The sequence below is a fragment of the Podarcis pityusensis genome (assembly GCF_964106645.2).
Source record: "Podarcis pityusensis genome assembly, chromosome: 14".
NCBI classification, from domain to species: domain Eukaryota; kingdom Metazoa; phylum Chordata; class Lepidosauria; order Squamata; family Lacertidae; genus Podarcis; species Podarcis pityusensis.
In genome coordinates, this window is record NC_138039.1 from 28,944,902 (window position 1) to 28,968,406 (window position 23,505).

At 42.1% G+C, this 23,505-nt stretch overlaps 1 protein-coding gene and 2 long non-coding RNA genes across 6 annotated transcripts in view; 2 read left to right on the plus strand and 1 right to left on the minus strand.

Annotated features, from left to right (window-relative positions):
- The first annotated feature begins 2,652 nt into the window (after positions 1-2,652).
- Positions 2,653-12,967, plus strand: LOC308463687. Its single transcript, XR_013979689.1, has 2 exons — positions 2,653-3,006; positions 5,265-12,967. It is a non-coding gene; the product is annotated as an uncharacterized lncRNA (long non-coding RNA).
- Positions 9,783-13,371, minus strand: LOC308463667. The gene is made up of 2 exons (XR_013979666.1): positions 13,232-13,371; positions 9,783-13,080 (listed from the first exon to the last, which is right to left on the minus strand). It is a non-coding gene; the product is annotated as an uncharacterized lncRNA (long non-coding RNA).
- A 125-nt stretch (positions 13,372-13,496) lies between these two features.
- The window catches only part of DENND4A (DENN domain containing 4A), a 63,723-nt gene continuing 53,714 nt past the window's right edge, over positions 13,497-23,505 (plus strand). The window contains exons 1-2 of one of the 4 annotated variants that reach the window (XM_080982078.1): positions 13,497-13,807; positions 23,079-23,408. In XM_080982078.1, the coding sequence (XP_080838204.1) occupies positions 23,101-23,408 (308 nt within the window). In that variant the 5' untranslated portion in view covers positions 13,497-13,807; positions 23,079-23,100. Of the gene's footprint in view, positions 13,808-22,299; positions 22,371-23,078; positions 23,409-23,505 lie in introns of those variants that run through there. The other 3 variants (XM_080982075.1, XM_080982076.1, XM_080982077.1) reach the window with 3 other exon arrangements.

Below are 23,505 nucleotides of genomic sequence, written 5' to 3' on the forward strand. Positions count from 1 at the left end.
TCTCGGTGGAACCTGCAACGATCCTTCCTTGTTTTTCTCTTTAAGGCTGTTTTTATTTTATTTCTCAAAAGCAGAGGTCGCGTGAACGCAAGTTATTTTCAAGAGCTCAAAACAATTCCAAACGAAACTCCCATCAGCTCCGAGATCTTTGAAATGCTTTTAGAACTACAGCGACTGGACTGCTGAGTTTTAAGGGATCGCCTCTTCACACATGGGAAAGTATGACCTGCCAACCTGAATAGTCCTTGCGACGCACTGAGATGGGCTGGATCCTGTACCCTGGGCTGCAATAAATGCTCTGGGTGAAAATGAAATGAAATCAAATCGGAAACATATGAATAAGCATTTCCTGAAATACACTGGGTTAGGCTGATGCAGCCTCTTGAGTCATGCACCAAGATGGGTCGTATCCTGCACTCTGCTCAATCGGAAATGAATGCAGATCCTGCTCTCTAATAAAAAGCATACCGACAAGCCAGAGTGCTTATTAGAAGCTCAAGTGCAAAGTGGTATGTTTTCTTTTTATTATTATTACATTGCATTCAAATCTCACCTTTTCTCGAAGGAGTTCAAGGTGGTGTACAGAGTCCACCTCATTTAATCTCCCACAACAACCCTGTGAGGTAGGTTACGCTGCAAGGAAGTAAATGGCCCAACTCACCCCAGCATTGGATTTAGGGCGGGGCAAGCAATTTCCCCGGAACAAGGTGCCTAGCCGAGGGGTTGCAAAATAATAATTAATGAATTATTGTGAAAATAATAAATATTTAGGGGGCATGCCAAATTTTGTCCTCACTCAGGGCTCCCCTGCTTACTCTGCAATCACTGTGGAGAATCATGATGGCCATTAATTCAAGAGTACCTTCGACCACCAATGGTCCATCACCAGTTTCATTCAGGTGATCCACAGCGTATTTGTGGTTGAAGATGGGAGACAGCACATCCATTCCAAGTGGGTTTCTTTGTGTTATTACAGCGATGTGGAACCAAAGCTGACAGAGTAGCACGTTCCTTAACACTGCAACATGATGTTGTGGATATTACTCATGTGTTCACAGTGGTGAGATCCTACAGCTAGCAGATGAAGTTAAAGAGGAGTTCAGGGAGGGAAACTTAGATGTCAAGAGGCCTATAGGAGCCAACTCCTAGGAGCCAAGGACCCTTTGCATCCCCCCCAAAAAATATATATATAAGGGGGCCAGCCACCCCAAAGTTGATGGGCATTGTCATTCAAATAGTGTGTGCATGTGTGTGTGTGTGAGCGCGCCTGTATGTGTGTGTTTGATTATGCAGGGCTGGGTGAGGCGGGGTTTATCCATCCCCCCCCCCATATTTTATTCAAATTGTCACCCCTGCAAGCAGGATCACAGGCATGATTGTTTAAACATAGTCACACAAAAGGGGAGCTCACTGACATCACCAAAACAAACCACATTTAGCAGATGAACAATGAAATGGCTCAGATTGTTAGTGGTACAATATCATTATCTCTAGCAGATCACAATGATCTCACACACAGTGAATCAACCACTTGAAGGAGAGGCAGATCCGTCCTGCAAAGAACTAGACCGAGTTACGAGCTGTTTTACTCTGTCCATGGAAATGAGCTAGAGTTTTCTAATAATAAAAAGAGGGCTTGGCAAAGCTCTGCTTGACACAGGGAGCTATATTTTAAAAATTCCCGTTATTTTTGGGTGGGGGTGGTGGTTGGAAGCCATGACTGCTAAAGGTAGTATCACAGTGCTTTAAAGGTAAGGAGCAGATGTTGCCTCTGTGCCACACAAGACTCTTCTAATGTTTTCTTGGCAACTAACACAGCTACCTCTGGTAATGGATATTTGACCTTTCATCTGCCACAAGGCTCCAGCTTTTTCTACAGAAAACAGGACTTAGCAACAAACTTTTGCAGCTATTCCTATCTGAGTCCTGAATGATTGAGCACTCAGATAGGAATAGCCGCAAAAGTTTGTCAAAATTGATCAGGCTACGCTACGGCAACCTCAAGTTTCACAAATAGAGGAGGGAGAAAGATTGTTTTCTGCTGCTCCAGAGAAGCGGACACGGAGCAATGGATCCAATCTACAAGAAAGAAGATTCCACCTAAACATTAGGAAGAACTTCCTGACAGTAAGAGCTGTTCGACAGTGGAATTTGCTGCCAAGGAGTGTGATGGAGTCTCCTTCTTTGGAGGTCTTTAAGCAGAGGCTTGACAACCATATGTCAGGAGTGCTCTGATGGTGTTTCCTGCTTGGCAGGGGGTTGGACTCGATGGCCCTTGTGGTCTCTTCCATCATTGTATGCTGTCAATGTGACATTCAGATGTTGCTAATAGATCATTGGCAATATATATATATATATATATATATATATATATATATATAAACTCATTAGGCTTTCTGAGGAAAAGGGAAATGGGATTAATAGGGCACAGCCCCAACAGTCTTCTTACTTGCAACCAGCCCCAAAGGTAGATCACATGCCTGGCATGCAAAAGGATCTGGAGATCCACTGCTGGTCAGTTAGCTGGATGGACCAACGGTTTGACTTGGTATAAGGCTGCTTCCTCTATTAGAAAAGAATTACACATGCCCAGAATACAACATTTGATTTTATTTTGATTCATTATATTGTTATGCGCTTTTTCACTCAAATGAATTACAAAGCGGCTTACAAACAGTAAGTAACAATCACATAAGAGAACATCACAAATACAGCATAAATCATATAGAATAATTAACAAATAATAAACAATACAATTACAATCTATTAAAAAACAACTAAAACAAATAAGCTAAACAGCACAATTACAACAAAAGTCATATTATAGGATTCACGAAATACTACAGCATTCATAATCTATAAAATATCGTAATGCCGGCATTATAAATTGTACGGATTTTGTGTTTGTTTTTCCTTTTCTTCCGGGGGAATGCTTTGAAGCTCCATAACCAATCTGCAGCAAGCAACACGTCTGACTGTTGATGATAGTGATGATTTGTCAGCAAGGTAACAGCATGTGGCTGGAAGGGATTTGGGATGGTGCAGAGTCTCACCTAAGACAGGTACACATCTGTTCCCCCAGAAAACGAATTAATGAGGTTGCGGAGAACCAGCGGCAGTTTCATTGTTCCATGGTGACAATTCTGATGACAGATTGTTTCAGAAGACTGGCTTTCTTCCTAGGCATGTTGATGAGATATACACAGGCTAGAATGGGTCAAGTATTGAGAATGATGCAGACTCTTAGCAGCAGATGTTTCATTGTGAAGTTGGAGGGGTTTGGGGGCGGACGACATTTCTCTGGACACCTTTGCTAAGTTAACCTCCACTTCCCCCTTGTGGGCTGGATTGAAAGGGAAAAAGAAAGAGTTCAGTCCTAAGGAATCCAACTTGTTCTTGTTGTCTCAGCAAAGCTTGATAAAAATGCTCTCTTTGCTGCAGTTTGGTTTCCCAGACCAGTTGGCAAAGCAACTATTGTTTACCATTCCTTTGCATGGGAGAAATGCAGTTCATTTCAGATGGCTTTCAACCACCCGTCTCCAACCTTGCACCATCCAGATGTTTTGGACTTCAACTCTCATCAACTCCAGCCCTGAATGGCTGGGACTGATGGGAGTTATAGTCCAACATCTAGATGGTGCTAGGACCAGGTTGGCAAAGGCTGGTTGAAAGCCATTTGAAATGAACTGTGTTTCTCCCATATCAGTGGTTTAAAGCTCAATAGATTTAGGTGCAGATAGAAGACCGTGGCATACTCCCTTATATAGGTGTTAGGCTTTTATAGTTTATGTGTTGAACCAGTTTAACAGCTTTCTGCGTACTGTACTTGGCTAAACCAAGTATATGGTTAGTTCTTGGCTGGCATAAGTGTGTGAATCCCAATTAACATGCATGTTTTTGTTATGTAAATAGCAGTTCTTGGGAAACCTGACTAGATTTAGGATTATGGGATGGAGAGAGTTTGATTCTTGCTGTCCCTGCCAAGTTCCCAGGGCAGGGAGGGGAGATTACCTCTCTGAAGGCATTGTTTGCTATTGTTAACATCATCCTCAACACTGACGGAAATTGTACTTAAAATCAAATTACATACATTACACACAGTAACCTGTACTTGAGGTATATGACCAAGAGTCTTGTGCTACCTTAAAGCCCTAGACATTTACTATGACATAACCTTTTATGGACAATGACTAACCTGTTGTGGATTATTATTATTATTAATAATAATAATAATACTGTTGCTTTATTAATTGTCTTCTAAACCACTATCTCAATGTGATTCGCACAAAAGATAATTTTAAAAAGTTAGAACACAAAAAAAGTAAATTTATAACAAGACTAAAACTCAAAGAATGGACACTTATGGTAAAGACCCACGGGTGGCGCTGTGGGTTAAACCACAGAGCCTAGGACTTGCCGATCAGAAGGTCGGCCGTTCGAATCCCCGCAGTGGGGTGAGCTCCCGTTGCTCGGTCCCTGCTCCTGCCAACCTAGCAGTTCGAAAGCACGTCAAGTGCAAGTAGATAAATAGGTACTGCTCTGGCGGGAAGGTAAACGACGTTTCCGTGCGCTGCTCTGGTTCACCAGAAGCGGCTTAGTCATGCTGGCCACATGACCCGGAAGCTGTACGCCGGCTCCCTCGGCCAATAAAGCAAGATGAGCGCCGCAACCCCAGAGTCGTCCACGACTGGACCTAATGGTCAGGGGTCCCTTTACCTTTACCTATCCATCTGGGAAAGCCTGCAGGAGCAACAATGCCTTTGGATGCTTCTGAAAAGTGCAGGTGGTAGATGCTTGTCATACACAAAGAAAAAAGAAAAAGTATTGTCCAAGTCATCTTGGAATTCACTCTTCCAAAACACTGCAAACAAATTCCATACTCCAGTAAACTTGTTTGTCTATTAATTTCCACAGCAGGTTAATTTGGATAAAATTGCCCTGTTCTGTCTTCCCTGATGCCATTCAGACATCAACAGAACAAGTGCTTTCTTCCAATTTGCTGCTGTAAACATGTTGGCAGCCGTAAAGTAGGTTTACAACCACTTCAAGATCAACATCATTAATCAAATCCTTAAGATAACTCAGAAACTATTTAGGGATTTTGTGGTATGAAACAACCAGCCGTTTTATCAATCACATTTGGAATCAGAGCCCAAAAGGGTTGTATCATTGAACAGGGCCACAAAACTTGCATAAAATGTAATATTAATTATGTGAATGCAAATTTACCAAGCACGTTGTTGTTCTTGTTGTTGTGTAAATAGTTGCCCTGGAGAAGCCTGATCAACACTGGAACTGCTGGAGAGTAGAAGTTCAATTATTTCTACCGCTGTCACAATCCTTCCCACACACTTCTCTGAAGCTGTTATTTGGTCTGACTCAGTGCAAGTCCGCTTCCTATTTTCCTGTGTCTTAAGGGAAGGACCAAAGCTCAGTGGCAGAGCATTTGCCCAACACTTTCTTAGATGCAAGGAAATTCTCACCTCTCCAGGAAGGGGTGGGAAGCCCGTTACTGGATTTACACATACAATCTGCATTATCTGTGACAATTAATATTACAGAAGCACAGGGAAATGTATTGTCCAAAAATTTGGTGCTATCATCTTGCACAAATATCCTCTGATGGGGTGCTTCTTGAGGGCCCCCGTGCCCTTGAGGTTCAGTTGTCCTTCAGCAGAGATTTGGCAGGAGTCTCCACTCTATTCTTTTAAACATCCTTTGGAAGATACATGCTTTGTTGATATTTTTCACGATGTTTTATGGATGCCTTTGCTGATTTTATTATAACATTGTATGTTGATATAAATTTATGAAAGTGTGGGTTATGAATACTTAAATAAATAAATATATTTTAATTTAGATATTCTACTAGTAGTTGTCTCCGCTTTGCCTTGCAAATATGAATCCTCATACTGGTAGCGCATGCTGGAAATCTGGTGCAAGGAAAGCAGCCTTTATATATGTACGATGGATTTGTGCAAAAATCAGTAGTTTGTGGGGCATTATTAACATTATACAAAATATGCTACGCTATAATTTACTGCCACTGAGGCCATTACAATTCCTTTTAGAGTATCTTAAAAATGATATACATCTGGAATGCCATAATTTGGTGGGAAATATGTTAACTAAAGCAAAAAAATTTTTTTTAGCAACACTCAAATAGCATACGCCAGCAATTCCAATGGAACAAAAGTGGATTAATAAAATATGGAACGCTGCCATGAGATCTAAGCTGACTGAGATGGCACAATTATGAGTAGGATGACAGAATGAAGAACAGTTTGAGAGAGGTTTATGCCTCTTCAGTGATTATAATATGGCGCTATTTAAAACACAGGTGGGAAACCTATAGGCTGGGTCTCCCCTTCAAATGTGCCCCCCCCCACTTGCTGATCCTCAGGACAGTGGTGTTGCATCTTTTGTTGGTGTCCGGGGCATGTGTGTGTGCACACCAGGTGGGACCAATGGCTGGGTGTGGAAGGTGAACAATTCAGGAGATGGCAAAGAGTGATCAGAAGCCAGTCTTCTTATATAAAACAGGCGCCATCTCTGCAGATAGGAGCAGACACTCCCCCTGGAGAGCACATTTGCAGTCCAGACATTTCTGCATAAGAAGCGAGTGTGCTGTGCATTATCTTTAAAAGCTTGGTATGTGTGGAAGCTGTTGGGACATCTTTGTTGCTTTTGTCCAGTTCTGAATATCTGGCTCGTTTACTGAATCCCTGAATCATGACTCCCGAACTCTGTCTGCTGCCAAGCCTGTGCTGTTACTTTCCTGAATTAAGATCTCTTTCTTACTTAAGATCCTCTATCTGCATTTGCTGGGCCTGAAGCAGGACACTTACTCATGGGAATCCCATTAATAGGGTAATTAAAAACACATGTAATCCAATTGCAGTAAATAAAGAGTTGGCAATTCGTCAGACTAGTTTTCACTTAAGAAACAGTTTACGACTTTGCAGTTATTCCACAGGGCTGTTGTGAATCAAAATAAGAATAGCAAAGCATTTAGTTCTCTGAAAGGGTGCTATTAAAATAATCAATTTCAAGAACACATTTCTAATATCCAGTGATCAGAAACAGGGAAACCTTAATACTGAAAACTTGCTTGACATTTAAAGCTTAAAAATAAGTACATTTGCATGTACAGGAGGTGTTAACACCCAACAGGCTGGAAAGCAAGATATGAAGAACAGTCACCATGAAGTAAGATCCTCTTTTTTTAACGTCACGCTTGCTAACTTCTTCCTGTACGTTTATTGGCCCCTTGCAAAGATGTTTTTCTGTGTTGCAGTAACACAGGACATCACCATGGAGACCCAACACAAATCTACGCAACACGGAGAGAATCTGAACATTTTCTGTGAGATGCTACTTATAATAAACCATCTCCGTTCTACTGCCTCTCCTTCTCTGGACATTTTGAAGGAATGCATGTCTTTATTCTATTTAATCTATTTAGTTAACAAAATTTATATACTCCTCAATGGCACAAGGTCACTCAACAAGTTTCACAGCTGAGTATCTGAACCCTGATCTCCCAGTTCCTAATCCAACACACTATCCACTACTACACCATACTGCTGCAGCCCACCCAGCTGGCCCCATACATTTTGCTGCCTGAGCTGCAGGACAAGATGTTGCCCCTTCACAATTCCAAGTTCAGAAGCTGACTGCACTGGCAATTGAGTCTTACTTCAACACGTCTGATCGGATAACATCCTGCACCATACCTGAAGCAGCAGTCCCCAAAGGGACCATGTGGCAGCAGAGGGGGAGTCAATAGGAAATTCTGGAGGCTGATACTGCTGTCCCTGAACAGCTGCTACCTAAGGCAGTTACCTCACTCTGTTTAACTTAGGGTTGGCCCTGCAACCCTACAATGCTGAAGGTATTAGAATCATATGCTAAGAGTCTAGTCCAGAATGCTGGATGAAATGGATCTTAGTCTGACTAGTCCAGCCAGGGCAGTTCCTGCCAAATGAGTAAAACGCAAAAGTTGGCAATTTTGTTCTTGTCACGATGCAAGAACTACATTAATTTTACAGGTTTTACTAGATTCTCATGGCGGGGGGGGGGGTAGAACAGTTTGAGGGGCAGATTGCAACCTGGAACATGTGTCCATATGGTGGGGTGCAAGTGAACAAATCAGGTGGAGTGTCCCCCACTCCCCAGATTCAATGGGATTTTCCTTAAGAGAGGTAGACTTGATTATTTATTCCCCTTTTCACATTCTTTCCTCTGTATGCCACACATTTCTGAAAAGTTGCTACTCCCCAGGGCCCCGGTTTTGTGTTTTAGCAGCTGTTTCCTATTGTTTTCTCAGACTGGGGCCAGCAGCCGCATGGAACACATTACTTGTGCCCAGGAGTGTTTCCTAAACTATTATTTAGTCAAAGATGCAAGGCAAACTGTGATTTTGAAGAGCCTGACAACTTGCAGAGCTACTTTGCTTCTTTCCAGGGTTGGATTAACTGTTAGCTAGGTACACTTTAGTGTAGCGCTCCAGGCAAATTTGGACCCTTGCTATGGTCCATAGCTATTTAGAAATTTCCTCTGCAATCAACCAAATACCATCTTTTCCATGCTGAGTTCTCATAAATTCCTGGGGCTGTTTGTATATGGAAAGAGTGGGTATTACTCCAGACATATTGACATTTTAAACACCTGCACACCCTTGTGCAGAAAAAAGGTCTATCCTTTTTTTAGCAGCTGCACAACAGGCAAGGACTGAGAGGTGATATTTCCTTAGGTTTGGAAAAGCAGGTAATTTATTGGCAAATACTAGGTCTTCAGCTTGAGATGGGCTTAAGTTCAAAATCAAGCAAGGGGCCAGTGAATGCCACAAAACTCCTTTCCCATTACATAATTTATCAATAGCCCTTAATTTTATGCAGAAATGAAAGAGAAACTGAGCCTACCAAAATTCTCTCCTTTGCTACACTTGTAGTCACAGGAAATCTGTATCGTGAATGCTATCTGTGGTTTTATCTGATGCCCATTACTTTGATTCTAGAATACATCACAAATGCTGAAGTGTTCATTTGTGATCATTAGAATAATTATAGGGAAAGCATGTGGATCTGGGGTTGAGCGTGCCACGAGAGACAAAGCTTTGAAAACCTTCCCAAATGATTAGTCAGAGTACCTGGTGTTTTCTCCAATATACAAAGCTAGTTCTGAGATGTCACTTGGATCGAGTACTGTTTGTCTTTACAGTGGGGTGTCCTGATTGAACTTGGGGGGGGGGTACCCAAACATAAACCTCTTTCCCTCCCTCTGGGAACAGCTGCAAACAGTTAACCCACATCAGCTTCTACTGCTTCAGAACTCTTGGTTGAGTCCTGACAACTCTGTCTATAGGTCTTGCGTGTTTCATTTTGTGTGTAGCCTAAGATTTTAATTTCTTTTGTTTCTCCCCCATACCTCCGCCCAACTAATGGATGTGAAAAGAAATCAGATGGTTTCCCCAGATAAATAAGGGCCTTGGTCCTACAGAGTATTCATTAGAGGCTTTGTAGAAAGAAAAGTGGATTAATCAAGAGCAGCTGGTGATGTGGGTGGCCTCACTGGTGCTGCATTTGTAGCTGAATTTCAAGTTCTGAATTATCCTAATGCGTGCTCCATTCCTGGAGAATATTAGAATAATTCAAGGGAAAATATGTTTTTAGTAATTGAGACCAAACACAAGCATCACATAAAACCGGTTAATGGTAACAGTAAGGCAGACACTGATTCACTTGTGATGGTAAAAACCACATTGCAAGCGTATTTGAATATTTATTTCAAGTGTTTATAGCCAACCCTTTCCTAGATAGTCACAGAGCAGGAAATACATATATATTAAATACTGTGGCCAGCTCTCTCTGTCCAGGAAAGACTATATTCGATGAAGCAGCTACAGCTGGGAAGATATTCCCAGCCACTGAATCCACCTGAGCTTAATGTGACAAATGTGGCCTCAGGAGCACCCCAAAAGTGATCTTTCAAATCCTGGACCAAGAACCCATCAAGTCACAGTACGTCAGTGTTGTCTGGATTCAGTTTCAATTTACTGGCCTACATGCAACCTATTATCACCACCAGACCTCAGTTCAGCACCTGCATCTGGGCATCTTCTGTATATTGATGACACCTCATTCCAATTCCCCTGATGCTATATGCATAAACTAGGGTCACAGTTCTACAACTGCACACAAGATTTGTTGTAACTGCTTAGAGAAAAGCGATTGAGAGTTCTAGTTTAAGGGCTTGGTTGAATTGCACCTCCACTCCCAAATACAAAGATATGCTGGACTTGCTAGTCTGTGCTATTCACTTGCTAGCCTACAAGGCTGATAGTAGACATGGATTAATCTGTCAATTTCATTTACTCATTTTTGGCATTTTCACTTTTTGCATCTTTAATTTGCAAAAAGTAAGGATTGCTGAGGAGTTTGGACATCTTCAAATAAGGTGCTCATTTATGCAGAGATTGGACTTTCCAATCCTTTAAAGTGAGAGAGGGGGTTTCTCACTACCCCAAATATTAAATAAAAACACTTTGAGCACTTATTCCACATTTGAGCACATTTCCATGTTTACATAAGCCCACAACTAAAAGCGATTAGCAGCACAGTGAGAACACACTTAGCAATGCACAGAGCTGGTCTAACTATAGAAGCAAACTAGGCAACTGCCTGGAATGCCAAAATCCCAGTGGCACCTGCATCTGCTGTGCAAATGGCTTAGCAAAAGAACAGCTGTTTGCATGGTTCAGTTTATCTGGGTTTTTTAAATGAATGCTTATCTGTGAAATAGGGAAACTAATTCATTAATGAACTGAACCACTTTTTATTTTTAATTTATAAAATAGGGTTTCCAAGTGCCCAACAGCCAGCTGGCTGTTGAGCACTTGGGAACCTGCAACAGCTTCTTCAAAGGCAAACCCCACACTTCCACATGAGCTCCCAGGAGCAGGGAGTGTCGGCATATGAAAACCCTTTGCAAAAGTTATTTCAAGCAGCCCCTCCTACTTATAACATCACTATGTTAAAGGCAGTGGGGAGAGTGCTTAAAGTGCTTTGCAAAATCTATTTTAAGCCATCTCTCCCCTTTAAATATTTCTCAAGCGATGTTTGAAGGAAGAGCGGGAAGCTGCTTCAAAGAGCAAATTTGCAAAGCGCTTGAGGACAGTCCTCCTGCTTCCATCCTACAGTCTCAGATGGGAGAACAGGGACTGTGTTAAGTGCTTTGCAGAAGTGCTTTTTGAAGCAGTGCTCAAGCAATGTTGGGGTAGGGAGGCTACTTCAAAGAGCACTTTTGCTTTATGATTCTCTGTACATTTTACAAGCTCCTTTACCCTCCTGTCTGCCCAACTGTTTAAAGAAGGTGGTCAGCTGGGAGTGTGTGGGCATGGTTTGTGGAAAATTACCTAGAATGTCAAATTGGACCCCCTGGCAGACCAAGACTGACCTACAGGCTGGATGTTCCCTACTGCTGATCTAAGATAAGACATGTGAACAACAGCTTCTCATAATACAAATAGCAATTTTGGGAAGGCAGGTGTGACATACAGCTCAGAGCTTAATAAATCTCCTTCTCCCCTCACTTGTCCTGACTGTTATTGAGCTCTCCTGCTGCTGCTATTTAGAGATTATAAAAGAATCATGCAGCATCAAAATATGTGTTTATAACATACAGCTTTGCTCTGAACTTTATCCATTGTCCTCTGAAATCAGAACAACTTTCCCACTGGTTTCTTTGGTCTGTTGTATGAAAATATTTTGGTGGGAGACCAGGATTATTTTTTTCTTCGTTGCAATTTTTGTCGCTTTAGTAAGTGCCTTCTACAGAGAATTCATCACCACCGCCATCCATGATATTCAGTTTCCTCTTTTATAATTTACAGACAGCATGGGTCCCTGGAGTAAGAAATTCCTTTCCAAGACCTGCTTTGAAAGCAAAGGAAAGAAAGGCAAACACAATGTTCTACCACTATCTCACCATCATTGTTGCATTTAAATATGCTGCTTCTTAAGTTTAATCAATCCCTATCAGACATCATTCCTCTAAGCACAAAGGGATCAATGCTAAATTTCCTAATGAACAAATCAAAAGCTTCTGGCTTCGCTGCCTAACTTTTAATAAGAACATACCATGCCAAAAGCACCATTTTGTTGTATAACATTTAAGATGTAGAGACATTACTGCATCATAAGTAAGCTGAACGAAATGATAGGGTGATTTGTCTTTTGGAATGAGAACTATTTTGTTGCCTATCAGTTTCAGTACCTGTTTCTGCTATTCCCAGACAGGATAAACAGATGCCATACTTGAAAGAAACAAATCAAAACTGCAAGGGTTAAAAATGAAATTTTGGATGGAGGAAAGTAGTAGTATGTTAAGCCTAATCACGTAGAGTTTTAAGGCAAGGTTCAATTGCATCTCTCCCCACTCCCTACTAAAACAGAATTAGCTTGCCTCAAGTCAGGTACGCTGTACATTACACTATGTTTATGAGCTGGTGGTAGCAATGGGAGAGATAGTTAATTCAGTTCACATTTAAAGGCAAACCTACCTAATCTGCACTCTCAAAAGCAATATGCCAACTGAAAACACAGCTATCTCTCAAAATATGCAAAATTCAGAGCAATTTTGCAACGCAGTTCTTCAGTAATATGTACAAAATGCACACAATGTGACAAAAGTGTGCACAAAAAAGAGTTTGTTATCAACAATAAAATACAAAAATGCATTGCATTAGGGGAAGCTGCTCTAGAAAAAGGCAAAACTGCAAACATGTATTACAAAAAATTCACACGAAACTCATGACTTTTTATGACCCCCCCCCTTAAATCGCAAACAGAAATGCGGGAAACCGAATTTAAGTTCTGAAAAATGAGGAACTGAAGAAAACCTAGGAGGACAGATTCGCCCATCCCTAGCTGGCAGTAATATGAGTGAGTCAAGCAGCAGAAACATTTTACAAAACAATAAAATTGGTATGTCCATCCCAACCCCAAGAATCACAGAACTGTAGAGTTGGCCCATCCTTCCCTCAGCAGCAAAGCCCTGGGCCAAGAGACCCCCAACCCACTTGGGACCCCCCTCAGAAGTCAGGGGTGCTGGACGGACAAGAGACGCCACTTGGGACCCCCCTCAGAGGTCAGGGGTGCTGGACGGATGAGAGACTCCACTTGGCACCCCCCTCAGAAGTCAGGGGTGCTGGATGGTTGAGACACCCCACTTGGGACCCCCTTCAGAAGTCTGGGGTGCTGGACGGACAAGAGACCCCACATGGGCGCTGGTTTTCTACACAGCCAAGAGGTATACTATACTGTATAAACCTTGTGAAATTAAAGGAACATAAATAAACTAAAACAACACACCCACCCCCTCATCCCACACTGGAAATCCCGCTAAAAACAACCACCCTCGAGGGAGTCCTGAGAGCTGGCCACCCGGCCGTCGAGGGACCCCGGCTTCGCTCCCTTCCCCGCGCGCGCCCCTCGCCCTCCCTCCTCCTCCTCCTCCTCCTCTTCCGTCCGTCCCCCGCCAGAGAGCCAAGATGGCGGCGGCTGAGGGGAGGCGGGGAGGGAATCCCGCCTGAGGCGCCCACACGGCGAGGGAGGAGGCGGCGCTGTTGCTGCCGCCGCCGTTGCCGCGCGCGAGGGGAAGGAGGATGCCACAAGAGGCGATGCTGTCTTCGTGATCGGCCGCGCGTCGGCGAGGGAAAAGCGCTTCGGGACCTCGAGGGGACCCCCCTCTCTCTGTGGCTCCCCTCCATTCATGCTGCCGCTGGGGAGCAGCGCCCCCGCCTGAGGTGAGGTCGCTGGGGCGAGAGACGGCGGGCTGCCTCTGTCTTTCGGGGGCGCTGCTGCTGTTATGGATGCGCGCCTCTCTCTCACCCCCACCACCAAATAACGGAGCCGAGGGAAGAAGGCGGCCGTTGCTGCTCTTCCACTGGGATATTTGGGGCAGCGGGTTGGCGATGGCGAGGCGAGGTGGGGGAGAGAGAGAGAATAATACGCAATTTCGGGGCATCTCTCTGGCGTGTTGTGCGTGTGTGGTTTTAGGATGGGGGGACGGACGGACGACGAAATGATGCAACTGGCGCGTGTGAGACATGACGGCGGGTGATGCCAGATGCTGGAGTATATAATATTCAAAAGAAAGAAAAGAAATGGGTTAGCAGCCCTACTCGGAGTAGACCTTTTGGAATGAGTGGGCTCAGGCCCATGAGTTCCCGTGGGTCTCTTCCCGAGCACGACGTGTCTGGAGACAACCCGGTGTCATCGCTGGTTTTAATCTGTTACATAGGAATGAAGCTGAAGTATTTTAAAAGAAGGGGGGGTGTCATTTGTGCAATTCCCCCCCCCCCCATGTATCTATGAAGTATTTAAAAGAAAGGGATAATCCATTCAATTGTTTCTGGCTAGTCTTATTTATTTATGTTCAAAATTTGGCGAATGTTGGTGTTACGTGTGAATGTCGACTGTGCCTCAGGAATGTATGAAATGTACGTTTCCTTCTGTGGTTTTGGGTTTTTTTGGGACCTCGGTATATTCTGATGCTCTCTGCCCCGTGGTGAGCTGACCCACCAATGTTCACCAGCCTGTCCCTTGAGTTTGGGGGACTTGGGAAGCGTTTGCTTGTGAATGCCGAAGTACACCAGAATTTGAACATTCACTTGCATGTAACAGATGTCAGAGCAGCTCCCCGGGGTCTGGTCACGCTCTAGTGTGACCAAGCAGCTGATGCTAAGATGTGATGAGGCAGATGGGGTTGGTTTGACCCCATGGCTGGGCTCATCAAGAGCAAAGGTGATAGTTTAGTTTCCTAGCGCAACGGGGTCTCTCAAGAGCATGTCTTTGTCTTTCTTCATATGAGCGAGTAGCTGACATTCATTCCTATGGAGAAATGCAAAATGAAGACAGTAAACTAACTCACTGCAAGTCAGACCACTGGTTCATCTAACTTAGAATTGTCAACACTGACTGATAGCAGCTCTCCAAGCTTCAGGCAGGCATGTTTCTCAGGAGATGCTCGGATTGAAACTGGGACCTGCTTCATTCAAAGCATACCACAGATCTATGGCCATTTAAACTTAAGTAAGTACTGCGCTCAAAGACCAAACATACCGCAGTAAAAAGGGAGGAAAGGGGTCAGGCAATCAGGGACCTAATGCTGTACAAATTCAGGTTCAGATTTCCTGCACCACCCCATAACAACAGCCCTGAAAGGCAGGCCAGCAGTTATTACTCCACTGTGAAAGCAGCTTGACTCAAAGGAGCTAAAGAAAAAACAGAGGTTTGGACTGGGTATTTCCTTTTCTTTTGGATTTCTTCTGTAGAAATGATACCTTGACATGTGGGATAATGCTACTGGGAATGATTTCTAGGTTTAACTTGTGAGGGTTGTTGTGAATGTGCAAATAGCCCAAGCTTGAGGCTCCTTTATTTATAGCTTGGTCCATTACTACAAAATCCATAGGGCCGTTAAGATACTACCTTTATGGGACTAACCAATTTCCGTGGAAAGCCCCTGAACTTTAAAGGTAAACAGAGCTCTTCTTCAGCAGAGATAAGTTAATTTTATTCTTGTTTAATTTGGGGAAATGTGTATAGATACATGCTATTACAGTGGTACCTCGGGTTACATACGCTTCAGGTTACATACGCTTCAGGTTACAGACTCTATACCACTGTATATAGAAGCATATTTTGGCTTGAAATTGTTTTTAAATATTCAGTTGTTTTTATAAATGCAGTTGTTTGTGTTGTGAAATTGCTTTGAGATGCTTCATAGGAAGTGATTCATAACTGAATTAAATTATAATGATGAGGATGTATGTGGGGCTGACTACTATTAGTGTGTGTATGTATGTGAAGAGGAAGAGATGGGTGCTATTTGACAAAGATGACACTGGTACATTGGAAGGCAGGTTAATGATAGAAGCCAGGCTGATCTTTGAGAGGGGGGAAAGAGGGAAAATACTGGGGTGTTGGAAAAGGTGGTTTTATAGTTGAAATGTTTGGGGAACCAGGTTAGCAAGTAAGCTTCATTTGTGTACTTCTTGAAAAATCACTTTTGAGTACATATTAGTGAAGGAATTGGGGTATGGCAAAGGAAATGCTGGGGTAAATTTTACAAAGTGTTGTAGCAATTCTGGTGTTTCCAGGTGGCCACCTGCTAAAATGTTATGTAGTCTTTATAACTAACTTTCATCATGCACCAGCGGTGTGGAACTTTTGGAAACTTTTGAATTGGAAAAACTTTCTGGAAAGTTTTCTTTTGCAAGTTAGGGTAATTTATATGAGGAAGTTTTCTGTTGCCCTAGAGAGTGGTTTAATTTAGCATGTTTATTTTATTTGCATTTAGTAAACAAAGCTAAAAACTTTCAAACTGCCAAACCTTCCTAATATTAATTTGCAGTTGGCATCCATTAAGTGTTTTTAATGAATTTATGAATTCACTCTGGGTGTTGGGTAGTTTGTGCGTCCATTATTTTCTATGAGTTGGATTTTAGGAGGAGGCATTACGCCCCCATCTTTATTTAGACACCTGGGATTTGTTTTATTTAGGAAAAAGTGGTTAGGTAATTTTGTCCCGCCACCTTTCCTGTTTCTAATTGAAATGATAGCTTTGCTTTATAATAGCAGAGTACTTGATATGAGAGGGAACTCTTTTGATTGAAAAAAAAATTAGACTGTTGCCAGTAATGGTTAGGTGTTTCTGGTGTTTAATACATTTCCCCAATTATGGATGACTAATAATGTTTTCTTGCATGACAATAGTAATAGACCTCTGTAGTGGTAGAAACAGAACCTTGGGGTTCTATTACCATATATTTATGCTAAAGTTTTCATATCTACCCATCTGTCTGTCTCTGTCTAGCAAGCCTCTTTTTTAAGGCTTTTGGTGCCTTGAACTGACTTGAAGATGAAGCAAGGCAGTGACTTGCCTACAGCTATAAATCTTCTGCAGACACTGATTTTGGGCAAGATTCTAATGACCCTGCCATGTTACAAACATGGCAAAGAGCTGGCCTGACCACTTTGAATGAAGGAATAAATTCAGGTTTGTGTCCAGAAAACATTCAGTTGATCTCAAACAGTACGTAAACTGCCATCCAGGATGAATTGGTGATGTCCATTCTGGGTTAGCCCAACACAGCATGATGATGCAGATGGGAAATTCAAATGTCACTCAACTTTCTGCTAAGTATCACAATCCACCTGGAAATTCTCTTGCACCTAATTGAAATGAGCAGGAGCTATAGAAAGATGTGATAGGTCAGGCACATCCAACTCACAAGAGACTGCGAGCTACTCCCAGTAAAAAAATTCTGGAAGTGATCTACCCATGAAAGGAGGGTGGGAAGCCAAGGTTGTTGACCTTTCTTTAGGGGGGGCCAAGCCAAAGTTGCTGGGCTTTTTTTTTTTTTTTTAAGGCATGTGGAAGAGAAAGTTGTTGAGCTTTTTTTAAGGGGTAGTCACAGCGGTAACGTCTATTTTAGTTGTCTATTTTAACATCTATTTGAGTTTCATAACAACAAAATACAATTACAGTACACTCATTTGACGCAACGGAGGAACACAGCAACGGGGGGGGGGCACTTTCACTGCATTGCTTTTCACTACCGACAGTCGGGAGGGGTCCCGTGAGCAACAGCGAACTTCTGGGGATTGACCTGTCAATCGCACATAGACCCATGCAGAAGGTCCCAGGTTCAAGCCCTGGCATCTCCAGGTAGGGCTGGGAGAAATTCCTATCTGAAACCCTGAAGAGCTGCTGCCAGTCAGTGTAGACAATACTAAACTAGACAGATCAGTGGCCCTACTCTGTATAAGGCAGCTTCTTATAATAGTGCTCTGTGCAACAGATCCATTCGCCTCTCACTCTGCTGCCCCTAACAGCACTCAGGTTGTGCCAGTTTATTCCGATCTCTCCTTGCTTCATGGCAGGTCCATCTTGGCTCACCCTCTTGTGTGTTTTGTTTTTTTGTTATGCATTTCTCTTGGTTACATACAGCAGGTGACCTTAAAAATGGATGGATTAGTGTACTTCAACTAACATAGCAACAGTTTATGCTCTGGAGGCTGAGACTTTTTGTTGCTGTCCTGTCTCTAATAACTAGAAAAGTCAGCAGGCTAGATACTAATAACACTTAACAGCTTGTTAATTATGTTGGTGGCCTTGGGCCTCTGCTAATCTCATGTTCTATTTAAAGAATGCACAAATGTGTATCTGACCCACTCTCAACCAAGATGCATGTTGATGTGTAAGTTGGAAAGTGAGTTTTTGTATGTGGCTATTTAAACTGAACATTTGAAGAAAGTGCAATTTGCTTTTTAGTAAGTTTCATGTTTCCCCTACACTCTCTGTCAGTCTGCACTTAAATATTTCACTTTCTAGATGAGTAAATGCAGAACTGATCTGCACAATCCTAGTGCTTACTACCTAACTGCAGTCCTGTCTACTCAGAAGTAAGTCCTGTTGAATTCAATCATGGGTCTTACACTTAGGTAAGGGGGGTTAGAATTGCAGCCTCTGGCAAATACTATTCCAAGTGAGAGGTGGAAAATTGATTTCAGTATGGGGCAGATAACTCATTTATAACTTTATATTCTTAATTTACATGAAGATTCAGAACTGTACTGCTAAATATAATCATTAATCATAGGAATTATTTCCATCATCCCTCTAAAGTAGGTGTCAGCAACTGGCAGCTCTTGAGTCAAATCTAGCTCCCTTAGGAGGCATTTTAGGCCCCCAGTTACAAACTCAAAGCCAGCAGAGGTGTGTGTGTTTTGGAAAGAACAGTGGTTGTAGTTGCAGGGTTTTATAAATGTGGGGAGTCAGTTGAGGCTTTTACATGGTACTGTCAATAAGTCACCTTCTGGCAAAGCTAGTTGCAGACTGGAGCCCTATATAATGAGAGGTTTCCTTGGGATCACTGTAATTTCTTATCAAGTCAGATTTATTTATAGGAAATAGAGCAAAAAATCTTTGTGTCAAAGTAAAACTAAGGGCAACGAATATTGACTGCCCTGTCCCACTTCTGTGCACAAATCATTTGTTTTGCTCGTTTCCCCCCAAATTGATAGACTGGGCTCTTGTGCTTTATAAAATCTAAATATCCTGAACTAGGACTAGCTGGGTCCTATACATGCTTGCTGACAAGTTTGATCCACACAGTACATTTAAAGCACATCCAGTGCACATTTAAAACACATAACTTCCTCAAAAGATTATTTGGAGCTGTAGTTTGCCTTATAGAGCCATCGTTCCCTGCGACCTTAACAAACTGCAGTTCCCCTTACTTTTTGAGGGAAGTTATGTTGTTGTTTAGTGCTCTGGTCCATGGGGTCACGAAGAGTCAGACACGACTAAATGACTAAACAACAACAACATGTGATTTAAATGTGCATCAGATGTGCTTTAAATGTATGGTGTAGAACTGCTCTGAGTCCCACAGGCAGAACAATTTTATGAAGGTCCTTGGTGTGAATTGGGGGGGGGGGGGGATGTCAGTGACGGAGGCAACACCACTCCCTCAGTTCTGCTAGGCTTGTGGCAGCCTGGATGGAAGCTGGGGAACAGCTTTATTCCTTCTGTCCTCCCCTTTTTAAAAGAGTTTTACTTTTTAAAAAATGTTTATCCCATTGGTTTTTATGGGAGAGAAAATAACTATATGGTTGGAATGCTATTCTTTCTGAAGACCCCAAGGCCTTCTCAGAGTTCATGACATACTCCCTTTCAAACCATGCCACCAACTGAGCACTGATGATGGTGGAATAACAGTGGCAGACTTTTCTCCCACCATGACAAGCCCTCTGGCATCAGACCTGCCTCTTCACTGGCAGAAGGGCAGGTTTGCAACATCCAACAGCCCATCAGAGGGTAGGACCCAAACCAGTGGATTCAGATTAGAAGAACATTCTGACTGGAAGAACTTTCTGATGGCAAGAGCTGTTTGACAGTGGAATGGACTACTTTGGGAGGTGGTGCACTCTTCTTCATTGGAGGTTTTTAAGCAGAGGTTGGATGGCCAACTCATGGATTATTTAAGCTGTGATTCCTGCATTGCAGGGAGTTGGGCTAAATTACCTTTTGGGCCCATTCCAACTTGGAAGTCCTGTGATTTGGGCTCCCTGTCTGGGAGCTTAGGCTTGCTCCCTAAATTCAACAGGACTTATCTGCAAATAAGGGTTCGTTCGCATAGCTAAATGCGAGTCCAACTCTACCATTCCATGATTCTATGAAAAGAGGGCATTGATGTAATGTTTGATTTAAACATATTGCTTCAGTTTTCCAGAAATGAAATCAGAGGTTCTTGAGCAACAATCATATGACATAGCAGGAGGCTGAAATGACCCAGTCTTAAGTAGTTTTTGGAACATTGAGTCTTGTAGCTGGAAATGGGACTTGTAGGATGTTTTGACATTCCACAGGAGAGGAAAGAAAAACATTTATTTTTATCTTTAAAAGTGTAAAAGTGCTAAGATTAGGTAAAACTATAATTTTTCAGAAATGGACTCTATAATAATTGCAAGTTTAGTCAGTAAGAAACTAGCTTAAGTGGGAGACCTCATTAAATTCTGTTTTCAAAACCTGCAATTCACTAATATCCTAGCCTGCCTCATCTTTGAGAATTAAAAATTTAGAAGGAGGATTAGCTTGTTTTATAGAGATTGGATGGAGAGGACTGCACTTTTCAGCTTGGGGATGAGTCATCTCTGTTTTCTTTTCTCTGTTCTGCCAGAGTGTCTGGTTGGCTTTATACAACTGGGCAACCTCCATGCATCTGCTTAAAATGGTGAGTGGGAGGGGGAGACTACTTTTCAGAGGAGTAATTAAATTTCGAGGGAAAGCATTTGAAATTGTATTGATTTATTTCAATTAAAAACAAATCTCTTGACCCTTTTTATACATAAGCTAACACCCACATTAAGGGTTTGTGTGTGTCTGTGGAAACAGGAAAAATATATCCCTGAGCAGATGCAGGAAGATTTTGTACAAGCTCATCTGCCCTGTTTCAGGCCAGTCTCTCTGTGTTGTTTTGTCCAGAGCCCAAGTATTCTGTTATCTATCTCCACCTAATCAATATAATATTGACACTGATGGATGTGGCATGTTCTGTTATGTTGACAGAAAGTATCTCCTCTTGTGTATCCACATGATCTTTCCTTTAGTGGCCATAAAGCGTGCCATGAATCTATTTCCATTTCAGTACAACTATACTGTACTACAGACTTAAAAAAAAGTCATTCAGTCTCCGAAGGGGACCTTGTGAATCGTAGTTCTGTGCAGTGGCTAGGGGTCTCTTAAGATAAATCTGTTAGCCAAAGGAAAAATAAGAGCCATAATGTCAATACGTTTATATCCAGTGCCTGGATATAAACTGCTGCTGAATTCTGCTATCAGTAACAAATTCTGCTGTTATTTTATGCTTGCACAGAATCTGTATCAGAGTAACAAAAGCTGTCTGTTGGTAAATTGACCATATTATTAGTAGCATGTGGTTTCCTGTTTTAACCTTTAGGATTTCTTAGATTATTACATGGTAGAACACATGTTCTCAGCTGGGTTTGAACTAGAAGGATAATAGACAATAGATAACCCTAATCTAAATGCTACAATAAGCCAAAATGAGTTGCTGCTCTTTGTGGTTAGTGACGTTTCGGAAGTCCAAAAAGGAAGGAAGTTTCCTGTGATGAGGCAGGATGGATATCTGAGAGACTTTGGCATTGCTCAACTGATAACGTGATGAGTGTCTTTTTTAAAGGTTTGTGTCAGGCCGTCTGTCTTCTATTGTTGGCTTTCAAAAACTTCACCCTTGGGTTTTGCATGCACCCACAGAATGAATCTGAGTGAGCAGGAGGAAAAGAGAAGTTTATACTGGTGCTTGAATAATTTATTGATTCAAGTATGCTTGCCAACAGGTTAAAAAAAAGAGGTCTTCTGCAATGTAATAACTATCAGTAAATGCAGAATAAAATCAATCAGACAATAACAATGCCATCACTGAATGGCTGGGATAACAGCTATTAGGCCATTAGAGTACAAAGTGGATAAAATGATGAGTGACTGTTACGCAATATATGTCAATAATATAAATAAAACATCAAGGCTGCCCTGATAGAGCCATCATAGCCTATCCTGTATACGCGCATTTTCTTGTTCTATTTTAGTCACTGTTCACACAGTGCTGCAGGGTTTTGAGGTACCACAAAAGCCTGGCAAACTCTTTAATCAGATCAGATGGTGAGATGAGGGTGTGTACCATGAGTGATAGTGCCTTTCTTGTGCTACTTTCAGCTCTGAAAAATCTACTGCCTATTTCCAGCTCCAGCCTGTCTCCAAGCTGTCTTCACGCACTGGTAATTCGTAGTCTAACCCAGTTCTTTCTCCCTTGGTTCTTCAGAACAGCCTGTTTACCATTTAAAGAATGCTTTGTGTTTGTCCATTATACACTCTGATATTTCCATGAGGAAGACGTTTGTGTTGTTTGCTCTGCTTTTACCCACTGCTCTAAAAAAAGGGGGGGGGATATTGGGCAAGTGACTAAGCTCTGTTGCATCATTTAAGCTGTTAAGAGCAGATGCTTATATAATGCCCTGTAGCTTTAGGAGTGTTTCGTTTCATTGGCCCAAGACACTTGTGATAGTTGAGGATAGGTTTTCATTTGAATTAACATTTAATATACAGAAGGTGTGCTCCCGAAGATGTTGGTGCTGGAAAATATTCCATTCCTTTATTTTGATAAGTAATGCAGTTTATTACAAAGATAACTCATTACCATGGTAAATGTTTGAGCTTGTGGGCCTCACATCTGTGCAAGCACATTAAACTCAACAAGCTGTTCATAAGCTAGCACATTTATGCTGACATTATTGAAACTGGAACTTGGGTATGTAAGCCTATATATTTCATTATAAAGGAGAGAGAAAAGTCTGTTTTACGTAGAACAAAACTTGGCAATGGCATCAGAGAAAAATGTAATGCTTTTCAGTGTACTCTTAAAGGTTGGTGGTTTTCAGAGACCTTTCAGTTTTACCATATCCCACATTTCTTTCATTCCTTGCTAGCCAGATCGTTCTGTGATGGAAGATGGAAGACAGAGGGGCCCGTGTTGCTGACTACTTTGTTGTGGCAGGATTGACTGATATTTCAAAACCACTAGAGGAGGAAATCCACTTCAACGATGCTTGTCACAAGCTTGCAAAGCCAAAAGAGCCAATCACAGATGTGGCGGTGATAATTAAATCTCTGGGGGAGGAAGTGCCTCATGGATACAAATGCATAGATGTTACTCCATCAGGACTGTTAGCAGATCTCAACAATGGCAGCCTTGTGGGACCACAAATATATCTATGCTACAGGAGAGGGAGAAACAAGCCCCCACTTACTGACTTGGGGTGAGTAAATTTTATTAACGTTGCTTTAAATATATATATATTCAAGTTGCACTACTAAGGAATAGAGCTGCTAACTTTTTATTTAAAAAACATTGGT